A 12,560-nucleotide genomic window follows, 5' to 3' on the forward strand; every position below is an offset into this window, starting at 1 on the left:
TATATATATATATATATATATATATATATATATATATATATATATATATATATATATATATATATACTAGGTTGTCCCATAAGTTCGTGGGCACTTGAAGCTAATATTTTCAAACATAATTTTTTTTATGACGTTTGACTCAAATCAATTAATGATTGATATTATTTTGTAGTATTTTTATTCCTCTTTAAAATGGTGTATCGCTTTTTGTAATTGTGATTTAAAAATGTGTCTTTTTAGTTCTAAAATGACGGACGAAAAATATGAGATTCGCGTACTTTTGCGTCACTATTGGAAAAAAGGACTGAGTTCAAGAGATGCAGCAGCTGAAATTTGCAATGTGGAAGGCAGATCTACCCAGGTCAGGCCGTCCATCGACTGTAAACAATGAGGCGCTGCGCGAGCTGGTGGAGCAGCAACCACAAACTAGCACCCGCAGATTGTCGGCAGAGCTCGGCCCTTCCAAGTCCACCATCGATCGCCACCTCCATCAAATCGGACTCGTCAATAGGTGCTGCCGAGAAGTTCCTCACGAATTGACGCTTGCGCAGCAAAAACGACGCGTCGACACCTGCACCCATCTGCTCGAAAACCCCAAGGGCCTTCGTTTCTGGCGTCGAGTTGTTACTGGAGATGAAAAGTGGGTCTTCTTCCGTAACGCCAATAAGGCGAACGTTTGGATCCAGCCCGGCCAACCCGCTCTACAAGTCGCTAAACAGGATCGGTTCGTTCACAAGGTCATGTTGTGTGTTTGGTGGAATTTCGAGGGGATAATTCACTTTGAGCTTGTTCCAAATGGTCTTGCAGTGAACGCCGCACTCTACACTGAACAACTGGATTGTGTTTACGCCGCTCTCTCGGCTCGTTATCCTGCCTTGGTTAATCGAAAGCGCGCGCTCCTGCTACACGACAACGCTCCAGCACACACCGCCGTTCGCACCAAGGAAAAAATTTCGGAGTTGCCTGGAATTGAAGTTCTTCCTCATCCTGCATACAGTCCGGACCTTGCGCCATCCGACTACCACCTGTTCCGTTCGATGGCTCACTTTCTTTGCGGTAGGACCTTCGATTCTTTGGAGGAGGTTGAAAATGGGTGTAGAGAGTTTTTCGCCTCCAAACCGACGGAATGGTATCGTCGCGGAGTTGAGCAATTGGCGCAAAGATGGACGAAAGCTGTAGAAAACAATGGAATTTACTTTGAAGAATAATTGTTAATAAATATTAAGTTACAATGAAATAAAGTTTTGTCGCAAAGTGCCCGCGAACTTATGGGACACCCTAGTATATATATATATATATATATATATATATATATATATATATATATATATATATATATATATATATATATATAAATGTGTGAGTGTATGTGTGTATATGTGTATGTGTTTATGTATATATGTGTATGTGAATATATTTATATATGTATGTATGTGTTCATCTGTGCGTATACATTTATATACTTATATGTTATACATTTTTTGTAACATTGACTTTTATTATTATTATTACTATTGTTATTGTTAATTTTTGATAAATACTAGTGTTGTTCCTTATTATTATTGTTTTATATCATTATATAAATATATTCCTAATAATTACTACTATCATTCATATTTTATTATTATTAATATCGATTTAATTTGTATTTACTTTATATTATTATACTATCAGTTATTACTAATATTATTTTTATATTATTTTTAATATTATTATTAACCTGTTATTATTACTGAAATTATTTTAATTTAAAGTTATTATTTATATTATTGTTGTTGGTATTATTTTTTTGGTTAACATCGTTATATAACTTTTACAGTTACTATTATTTCTTCCTTTTATTAAAATTATCACCTTTTATCTGACTTTACTTTTCTTTTTATTATCACTATTTATTATAAATAATTTGATAGGTGTTTACTTGAGGTTAGTATCATTACTATTTGTAAATATCCTTGATGTAAGATCCTTTATTCAGAATAAATTTGATTTGATTTGATTTGATTTAAGGTATATATTTAACCTTATATACATATTTAAACACATTTATTGTGTTTAAAGTTGGTACATATGTTTATATTATGTTGTTTCCATGTTTTCAAAGTGCTGTGACTTGGTAAACGTGTAGAGTAAGATTTGCCAACTTTGCCAGCCAAGTGATACATAATAATGTATTTTAATAACATTTTGCGTAATGTTGTTATTTATGATTTTTTATATATGAATGTTATCTTACTTAAGTCATATTATATACATATTATATTAACTTATGGTGTGTGCTATTGTGTGTTGTTGATGTGTTGTTTTTTTGTTATCTTTTGAGTTGATGGACATTCGGCTTATCTTCTTGTTGGCGTCTATTGTTAAAAATGGTAAATAGATAATTTTATTAAAAATCACTGCTTTAAATCATTCACTAAAAGCTAATACAAATTAAACCATATATACAATTTGTTTTATGTCAATTTGATTTTTTGTCTTTAGCACTGTTTACTACATGATTTTACTATAAATATTTCGGAATCATGATGTTCCAGCATAAATTATTTTGTAAAAGCTAACATGAAATAATAATATTTTACAACTACTACTCTGGTAAATTATTACAGCTTTTCTCTATAAGGTGCATTGATTTTCAATTTTTGTATGTAATCTTTTTATTATTTATTTACTTATTCGTTACATTTTTTATTTTAGATTTATCAGATGATGTATTAATGTGGTATAGAAGAACAAAATATGGTAAAGTTTTGTTAATTTTTAAAAAAAACGTTAACTAATAATTTTTTTTGAAGAAATAATTTTTAAGTTTGCAACAAAGGGTTTACAACGTTTTCTTTTTTTAATTTTTCTTTGTTAGCAGTATGTTTATTATTAGAATTGCATGTTTTTAATAATTTTTTTTTATTATTATTTGCTTAGCTAATTTTTTTTCATACATCTCCAAGCTGATATATATATTTTTTTAAAGTCATAAGATTATTGTTTAATTTATTTTAAATGACAGTCTGTTATACATAAAAATTATTTTTGTGTGCTATTTAGAGTAGAAAAAAAATTATTTAGGAAAGATCGCAATCTTCAGGATTCGTTTAAGATTTTTTGTTACTACTTTCAATAAAAAGTGAAGTTTAAATGGATGATATTAAACTAGACGCAGATATTAGTTTAGAAAATGGAAATGTTAATAGGCAAGTTGTTTGTGGCAAGATGAAATTAATAATGGACAAAATGCTGCTCGGCAAATAATTCGAACCCGAATGAGGAGGGCTTGGTTAGGCGAGTTGAAAATAATTGTCGCAGAAGTGAAAGAGATAGGCTTAGGCGAGATGAAATTAATAAACGACAAAATGCTATAAATGCTGGTCGGCGAGCAGCAAATAATTTGGATCCAAATGAGGAGGGTTTGGTTAGGCGAGTTGACAATCAACAAAGTGCGAGTGTTGCTGCTAGATACGAAAGAATGCATTGTATAGCAAGAAGTAATTCTATTCCAGATTATAATTATTTAGGAGAAATGAATTAAATTTGTCAGCATTGTGGTGCTAAGAAATTTCCTGACGAAACACATTTTTTATGTTGCCATAATGGAAAGGTAGTTTTGTCGCATCCTTCGTCATTTCCACAAGATTTAGAAGATTTATTTAAAGGAAACTATGCCGATAGAAATGCCAATCTGAATTTTTTAAAGTATAGTAGAAGTTATAATGCCTGTCTTTCTTTTGCTTCATTTGAAGCTAATGTAGTTTAATACATGCGTCATGGACCGTCATGTTTTAGAATATGTGGTCAAGTTTTTCATCGTTTTGGTAATTCAAGACCAAATCAAGATGTTCCGCCGACATATTGTCAACTAGTACATCTATGATCCACTTGCAACAGTAAATTTTAAAATAAAACAACGTGGTAATAATGTTTGCTTAAATGACTTAATGTTTCGATTGCAAACTATTATTAGTGAAGAAAACTCATTTGCTCTTGCATTTAAAAACATGGCTGAAGTGGAAGGTGAAGAAATTTGTCGAGCAGCTCTAGAAGGTCGCTCAATGTCAGTTGTAAAAATGTCTTTTCTTGAAGGGCATAATAGACGTCGCTACAATCTCCCTTCACATAATGAAGTTGCAGTTGTATTTGTTGGTGAAGATGGTGCACCACCTGCTTCCAGGAAAGTTGTTATTTACCCAAGAGGTCATCCTCTTAAAACTATATCAAGTACGTCTATAAATATGATTATGCCAACCAGCATCACCGAGAGGGGTGATGCTTGTTGGAATAATCAATTGGTTCACAACGCTGAACGTGCTACATTGGTTAGAAATTATGTTACATTATTTCAGTATTACAATTATAAACTTTCCGTTAGTCAACTTTTTTCTTTACTCTTTTTTGGCAAAAAACTGTTTCAGCAATATGCTGTTGATGCGTATGTTAAAATTGAAGGCCAGCGCCTTGGTTTCATCAGAAATAGCCAAAACAAACTGAGAAGCGAGCAGAATGATGTCTTAAATACACATATAAACAACCTTGGAAATGATCATATTGTTAAACTAGGGCGTGTTGTAGTTTTGCCATCGAATTATGAAGGAGGCCCTAGAGCTTTAAAATAAAACTTTAAAGATGCTATGGCTATAATTAAAAATTATGGTAAACCAGATCTTTTTAATACCTTCACTTGCAACGCAAAATGGCGCAAAATAACTGAAAATTTATATCCAGGTCAGACAGCAAATGATAGACCTGACTTGGTTACTCCAGTATTTAAACTCAAATTAAATCACCTTCTCGATGACATTTTTAAGCATTAAAATTCAATAACCTGAACAAACAATGTTCAGGTTATTGAATTTCAAAAGCTTGGTTTGCCACATGTTCATATTTTACTTCACTTTGCAAATGATGATAAAATTGAAACAGCACATGATATCAATAATTTAATATCTGCAGAAATTCCAGATCCGACTTTTAATCGAGACCTTTATGACGTCGTTAAAACTTGCATGATTCACGGTCCACGTGGCATACTGAATCCAAATTCTCCCTGCATAAAAGACGTGGTGTGCAGCAAAAACTATCCAAAAGAATTTAATGCTAACACAGTAGCAGTTCATAATGGTTATTCACGCTATAGACGTCATGATAATGGTTTGGTTATCAATATTAAAGGTAACAATGTACGTAACCGCTGGGTGGTACCTTACAATCCATGGTTATCAAAAAAATATCAAGCTCACATTAATGTTGAAGCTTGCATGTCTGTTAAGGCTGTTAAATATTTGTACAAATATATATACAAGGGTCACGACTGTGCCAATATTTTAATAAATGAACAAATTAATCATGATGAAGTAAACACTTTTTTAGATTGTCGTTATGTCAGTGGACCTAAGGCATTGTGACAAGTTTTCGAGTATCAAATAAGTCATACGTCACACACTCTTATACGCCTTAAAGTTCATCTACCTCAAAATCAATTAGTGTAGTTTAGAGCAGGGTTGTCCAACGCGTGGCCCGCGGGCCAGAAGGTGGCCCTCGTCAGCCTATGGCATGGCCCGCATATCACGGTCCATTAATTTTGAATTTTTATTTTAATAAAAATTTCAAATAACAATAATAAAATAAGTTCTACAGCAACAGCATATTATTTATATATTTATAATTCGAATTATACATTCGATTTCGATTATACTTTCACTATATAAATCCGCATTTGAAATAATAAAACGCGCGCTAAAGAAAAAACATTATTTTTATATATTTAATAGAGATGGCTTCAGCTAAAAGACGTATATCTGATACTGAAAGCGGTCATGGGGGTCGTGTATTTAATCCTTCTTAAACAACTGACTATTTTGTACATGAACAAAGTAATTCTATTATATGTCTAATTTGTTTGGAGAAAATTGCCGTGTGTAAAAGTTATAATGTGAACAGGCACTACACTACAAAACATGCTGTAAGTTATGACAAATTTAAAGGCCAATTTCGAATTGATAAGATTGAATTGTTGAAGAAAACTTTTCTTGCACAACAATCAGTGATGAAAACTAAAGTGATTAGCTCTTACAGTGCTACCAAAATAAGGTTTTTAATGGCAGAAGCTATTGCAAAAAAAGGTAAACCTTTTTGTCCTGAAAAAACACCTACTGTTGAAGATCTTAGCCTCTCACACCAGACTATTGCTAGAAGAGTTGAATATCTATCAAAAAATATTGAATTATCATTAAAAGAAAAATTAAATAAATGTGAAGCCTATAGTCTGGCACTGGATGAATCAACAGACAGAGGTGATACTGCTCAGCTAGCCAGTTTTAATAGAGGTATAACTAGTAACTTTGAAGTAATTGAAGAACTGTTAGATATTGATCATATGAAGGACACAACAAAAGGAGAAGATATTCTCTCTGAAGTAAAAAAAACATTGGTGAAATTTGAATTACCAGAAAAGAAACTCTGTGGTGTCACTACAGATGGAGCAAGTGCACTAACAGGAAAAAATATTGAATTTATTGCATTACTTAAGAAATCCATTAATCATGAAATTATTTCATATCACTGCATTATACACCAAGAGCAGTTATGTGCAAAAGTATTGGAGATGAAGAATGTTATGGAACTTGTTGTTCATACTGTTAACTTTATAAGAAGTCGTGGCCTTAATCACAGACATTTCAAACAATTACTTGAAGGTTGTGGTAGTGAGGCTGAAGATGTAATTTATTTCAGCCAGGTTAGATGGCTTAGTCGAGCTGCTACTCTGAAAAGATTTTGGATACTATTACCTGAAATAGTGCTGTTTCTAAAAATTAAAGGGAAAGACACAAGCTTGCTTGAAAATATTGACTGTCTGAATAATTTGGCATTTTTGATTGACATGACTCAGATGTTAATGGAATTAAATCTTAAGTTGCAGGGTAAAGATCAACTTATTAGTAAATTGTTTGAAAATGTAGAAACATTTGTTTTAAAATTAAAACTTCTGAAACAACAATTAAGTTCTAAAGTACTTGTCCATTTCAAGGCATTATCAGAAAGAAATATTAATACAATTGACTCTTAAGAAGCCTACAAAGAAGTAGAATTGTTAGAATTTTATAAAAAATACATGAGCATTGAAGTTTTTCCTCATTTGTGCAGACATGCTATTAAATATTTTTCACTTTATGGAAGCACATACATCTGCGAACAGTTATTCTCAAAAATGAAGTATGTAAAAACAGAACAGAGAAATAGATTGACAGATGAACACCTTACTAATACCCTTCGAATTGCATCATCAAATATAAAAGCAGACATAGATCATTTATGCAAAAAAAAACAGTGTCAAGTTTCACATTGATCGAACTTTTGAATAGCTTCACTTTGAACCTTAACTATGAGTGTAACTGTTTATTTAAATTTAAATAAAAACTTCAAATTTAATAATTTTATTTTGGGTATTTTATGTTTGTGGCCCTCAAGTTAATTTTGAAACGAATTATTGGCCCTTACTGTAAAAAGGTTGGACATCCCTGGTTTAGAGAAGGAGCAAAACAAATGGCTTTAGATTGTGCAGCTCAACGTGATGCGTACCTAACGGCATGGTTTAAGTTAAATACTGAAAATGAAAGAGAACATCGCTATTTGTATGTAGACATTCCTTATCACTTTATACTTGATGATAAACATTGTAAATGGAAGGTTAGACAAAGCGGTGGTAAAAAAGGTGATAGTAAGAATGTATAAAGTTAATCCAACTAGAGAATTGTTTTTTCTTAGACTGTTGCTTTTGCAATCAAAAGGTGCAACATCTTGGGAGGATGTGCGTACTGTTAATGGTATTGTCCTTGAAACATTTCGTGAAGCATGTGTTTTAAAAGGTATGTTTCAAGATGACACTGAATGGCAAAATACTCTTTCTGAGGCGGTGTTAACACGTATGCCAAAGCAAATTAGACAGTTGTTTTCAATTATTTTGACCTTTTGTGAACCTGACAATCCTTTGCATCTCTGGAATACATACAAAGCTTTTATGATGGAAGATTTCATTCACCGCTCAGTCCCACTTCTAATAGCTGAACAAGCTACTCTTCATCAAATTAAAAAGATTATAAATCAAAGTGGTAAAACGCTGGCTGATTACAATCTGCCTGTTATTAATGAGTTTATGCGACTAAATCTAGAAAATTTTTATGAAAATGATCAACAATCTATTGACAATGCCAACCAAATGAGACTGTTGCTTAATGTCAATCAATTAAATGTATGAAATGCTTTCCTTGCTGCACTGAATGAGCAACCAAGTGCAGAAAACCAACATTCTAAATTATTTTTCATAGATGGACCATCTGGTAGTGGAAAAACCTTTACTTATAATTATTTGATAGCTGAAACCATAAGTAGGGGCTTTAAATCTGCTACAGCTGCATGGAATGGCATAGCAGCAACTCTTCTTCTCTTCAATGGATCTACATTGCATGGCTTATTCAAACTACCTGTTCCAATATTGGATATTAGCACATGTAATTTAACTCCTAACTCTATACACGGGCATTTTTTAAGAAAAGTTAGTTTGTTTTTGCTTGATGAAACATCCATTATACCTAAACATGCCTTAAATGCAATTAATAGGTTGTTAAAAGATATTTGCAACAACAACTTTCCGTTCGGAGCAAAAGTCATTCTTTTTGGTGGTGTTTTTAGGCAAATTCTGCGTGTTGTGAAAAGAGGACAACCAGCTGAAATAGTAGAATTCTGTATAAAATGTTCTTTGCATTTGCAATGGGTGCAGAAGTTTGCATTAACTGAAAATATGAGAGTGCAAAATGGGGAAGGTGAATGTCTGCCGGGTGAGATCAAAATTTGTTTAAGTGCTGATCAATTTGATACTGATGACCTTAATGAAAGAAATAACTTTCCTGTTGAGTTTTTGAACAGCTTAACTCCTTCAGGTATGTCACCTCATTGTTTAAAATTGAAAATTGGGTGTGTAATTATGCTACTCATAAACTATCATCTCAAAGCTGGGTTATGCAATGGTACTCGAATGAAAGTTTGTGCTCTCCAAAATAATTATATTGATGCAGAGGTTTTGACAGGTTTTTCTGGTGGTAAATGGGTTTTCGTCCCTCGAATTCAGTTGGCTCCATCAGATTCTAATTTACCTTTTTTTCTAAAAGATCGTCAGTTTCCTGTCAGATTGGTTTATTCAATGACAATTATTAAAATTATTATATCTCAAAAAACCGTGTTTCTCTCATGGTCAACTATATGTTGCATGTTCAAGAACTAGAGCATTTAATAGTTTGTTTTTCAAAATTGATAAACATCTCATTCAAGGTATGGTAGGTTGAAAGTGTTACACAAATAATGTTATATATTCTAATGTTCTTAATTTATATTCTTTAGATTTTCAATTTGAAAACTTACTGTTTGTAGGTTGTGAGCACATTTTGCATGTATAACTTTATTTATTATTTTAATTTTTTTTTCATAGTTTTTGATAAATATATCTGTCATTTAATATTGTTATAAAATGTGTTTATATGTGTTATATAAAACCATATTTGTTTACAGTTGTATATATGTTAAAATTATGTTGTTTCCATGTTTTCAAAGTGGTTTGACTCGGCATTATGTTGAGCAAGATTAATAACCTTGCCAGCCAAGCGGTGTACTTATAGCAGAGGTGTGGCAACATTTAGTGCCATGCGGTGTTACTGCTTTAGAGCTAGGTTGTGTTGTCTATTCTTTTTTAATTATTCTGGAAACACATAATGTTTGTTAATGTTTAGCGTAATGTGTATGAGAGAGTATGCAATCTTGATCTTTAAATCTAGGGCGTTTTAATGACCTAAATTTGAAGTAATTGAATAAATAATATTGAATATAAAAGCAAATATACTTTTATGTATTTATATGTTTTGTAAAAAGATAAATATAGTTAACTTAAAATTGGTTTTCTAATTTTGTCTTTCATATTTTAATTTGGTTTGTTATTTTCGCTGGATTTTAGGATCAAGGGTGTAAATATTCTATTGTTAAGTGTTATTGTTGTGATGTTTTGTGTTGATAGACTGCTTGGCTTACCTACACGTTGGTGTCTATTGGTAAAAAATTCATAATTGGAACTTATTGCTTTTATTTATTTACTAAAAGCCAAGACAACATTTTGCTAAAAATGCAATTTATATCTTATTTTGATTTTTTTTTTTTTTGAGTATATTTAATCCTTTTGTACTTCGAAACATGTTTATGTTGCCTTATCAACATAGGTTACTATAAATAGATAAAGTGATTTTGAGTTATTATGTGGTGTTTTTTTTTTTTTTTTTTTTTTTATTATTATTATTGTTTTTTTTTATACTTTTTAAGGTATTATAATTCCACTTTTTTTTTATTTAAGATTTACGATTGACGCATTAATACGATTTATAAAAAAAAACCTGATTTTCTTTTATTGTAAATTTTTGTCAGTTAAAATGATATAAATATATGCAATTAGTTCAATTTTTTTTTAAATTTCTCTTTTTTATGCCTAATAATTTGTTGTACCTAACTTAAGGGATGTTTTTAAACGGGGTTCGCAACTAAAAAAATAATAACTCTATTAATTAAAATAACTCTATTCTTCTGGCCACCATTAAGACAAAAACGAGGAAGGGAGGTCCTTTATTAGTGTCAAAATATTTAAGAGAATTAAATTCCGAGTAACACAAAGAATTTTTAGTAAATGGTAGCAAATTACCGTTTACTAAAAACTATTGAAACAAAGAGGTCATACAAATAATATAAAAATGGCCTGTGTTAAACAGACTTAACAAGACCCGGGTGCGGTCAGCTTGGTTTACAAACATGAAATTAAGTCACGTTAAAAACTATGAACGTAACGTAACCTTTAAAAACCAATTTAAAACATTTTTGGTTGCTAAATGTGATAGTACATTGTAAGAATAAATGTGATAGTATAGTAAAAAAACTATTTTAAGATTTTTTGGCTCATAAAATGGATTTAAGACTTAATTCATCATCTGAGCTAACGTCTTCTTTGCCATAAGTGCATGCAATTTCTTCTTGATTGTCAGATGAAGTATTTCCATTAGATTCAATATCACTTTCATTACAATTATTGTAATATATAAGATCTTCATCTACATCTGCTGTGCTATCTAACAATTTATGTGATAGTTTAGTCCACAATTTGATTCCATGGTTCAAAACAAGATTTAAATTATGACAAACGCATGAAAGTCGTAAAGCAATAGATCCCATCGCCTTTTTAATATTTTCAGCGTTGTCAGTTGTAATTCAAATAATTTTAGATTCAATTTCAAGTTTGTTAATTTCTTTTTGTACAAATGCTGTAAGTCTATTACTTTATTGCCTTCCATAATACCTACGAAAGCAAACTACTTTTGATTTATATTTAAACTTTTTTGTTCGATAATGCGCTGTTTTGCAAAGCCAATACAATCCAACTCAATTTTTCCGCAAATCTGTAGCTAGTGCTATGCAGGTAACTGATTTAAGCTTAGCATTAAGATCATTCTTGTATTGATAGCACCGCTTTCTCAATCAATTGTCTTTCAATGAGGTGGCTTGTAATGCGGAGCAAAAGTGTTTAAAAGTTGCATAGCAGATTTATGAAATTCATTGAAAGGGCGGCTATCTTGAATAATGCAATTTATTATGGCTTCATTTATTTCATATCTGTTCTTGGTTCCGAGGAATTGATCTTGAGAAATTTTTTTTTCTTTTTGAGAATCGTAAAGGTACTCCGGTTTTTTATGAACATGAAAAAATTTTTTCCGCAGATTTGGCTCAGGCTCATGTATGTGGATACAAGCCTTCCATTTTCTGGACACATCAAACAAATATACTTATTAGCTTCGGAAACAAATGAAAATAGTTACTTAATGGGAAATACCTTCATTTTACAGACTGGTTTTATAACTTGATCATCGCCGGTATCAGAGTTCGAACCTATAATATAAAAAAAGCTTTTCAGAATAAATTTCACGAACTGACGGAATCTTAAGACCAATTTCAAACACATAATTGTACTAGAGTATTTTTACCGGTTATAATTTTTTAATATTATTATTACTACACTCTGTTTTCATTAGCTAGACATGTTCATATTTTATTTTACAAAATATGTTTACGAATATACCTGAATATGAAATACTGCCGCCAGGTTGACCTCAAGATTCTTCAGTTTCTATGTTTCTTTGAGATAAAGACAAACGTTTTTGACAATGTATGTTGATAAAGGCTTGCGTTCCAAATAAAGATCTTTTAGATAATCTTCTGTCTTTATCTTTTCTTTTAGATAATCTTCCGTCTTTATCTTTTTTTCCAGCCATATCTGTCAAAATAAAAATTAAGCGGTACTGGTGCTTGGATCTTGTTTATATTATTTATAGAAATTCCATAATGAAATGAAAATAGAAAAAAGAAATATATATACCACATATTTTCACTAGAATAATAAATTTTAATATATATAAATGGAAATAGGCAAAATATTAAAGTTTACTACGAAAATGTATGAAAAAGTCGCGGCTATCTGATTTTTGATATTT

General features: G+C 31.2%; 2 protein-coding genes across 2 annotated transcripts; both read left to right on the plus strand.

Moving 5' to 3' along the window:
• The first annotated feature begins 5,764 nt into the window (after window positions 1–5,764).
• LOC136084199 (general transcription factor II-I repeat domain-containing protein 2A-like) lies at window positions 5,765–7,057 on the plus strand. Its single transcript, XM_065804314.1, has 2 exons — window positions 5,765–5,818; window positions 5,897–7,057. The coding sequence occupies exons 1-2, from the start codon at window positions 5,765–5,767 to the stop codon at window positions 7,055–7,057; spliced, it is 1,215 nt and encodes a 404-aa protein (XP_065660386.1).
• A 1,731-nt stretch (window positions 7,058–8,788) lies between these two features.
• Window positions 8,789–9,268, plus strand: LOC136084200 (uncharacterized). Its single transcript, XM_065804315.1, has one exon. It carries the CDS (start codon window positions 8,789–8,791, stop codon window positions 9,266–9,268), a length of 480 nt encoding a protein of 159 aa, XP_065660387.1.
• The last annotated feature ends 3,292 nt before the right edge of the window (window positions 9,269–12,560 follow it).

This window comes from Hydra vulgaris, chromosome 08, assembly GCF_038396675.1.
Source record: "Hydra vulgaris chromosome 08, alternate assembly HydraT2T_AEP".
NCBI classification, from domain to species: domain Eukaryota; kingdom Metazoa; phylum Cnidaria; class Hydrozoa; order Anthoathecata; family Hydridae; genus Hydra; species Hydra vulgaris.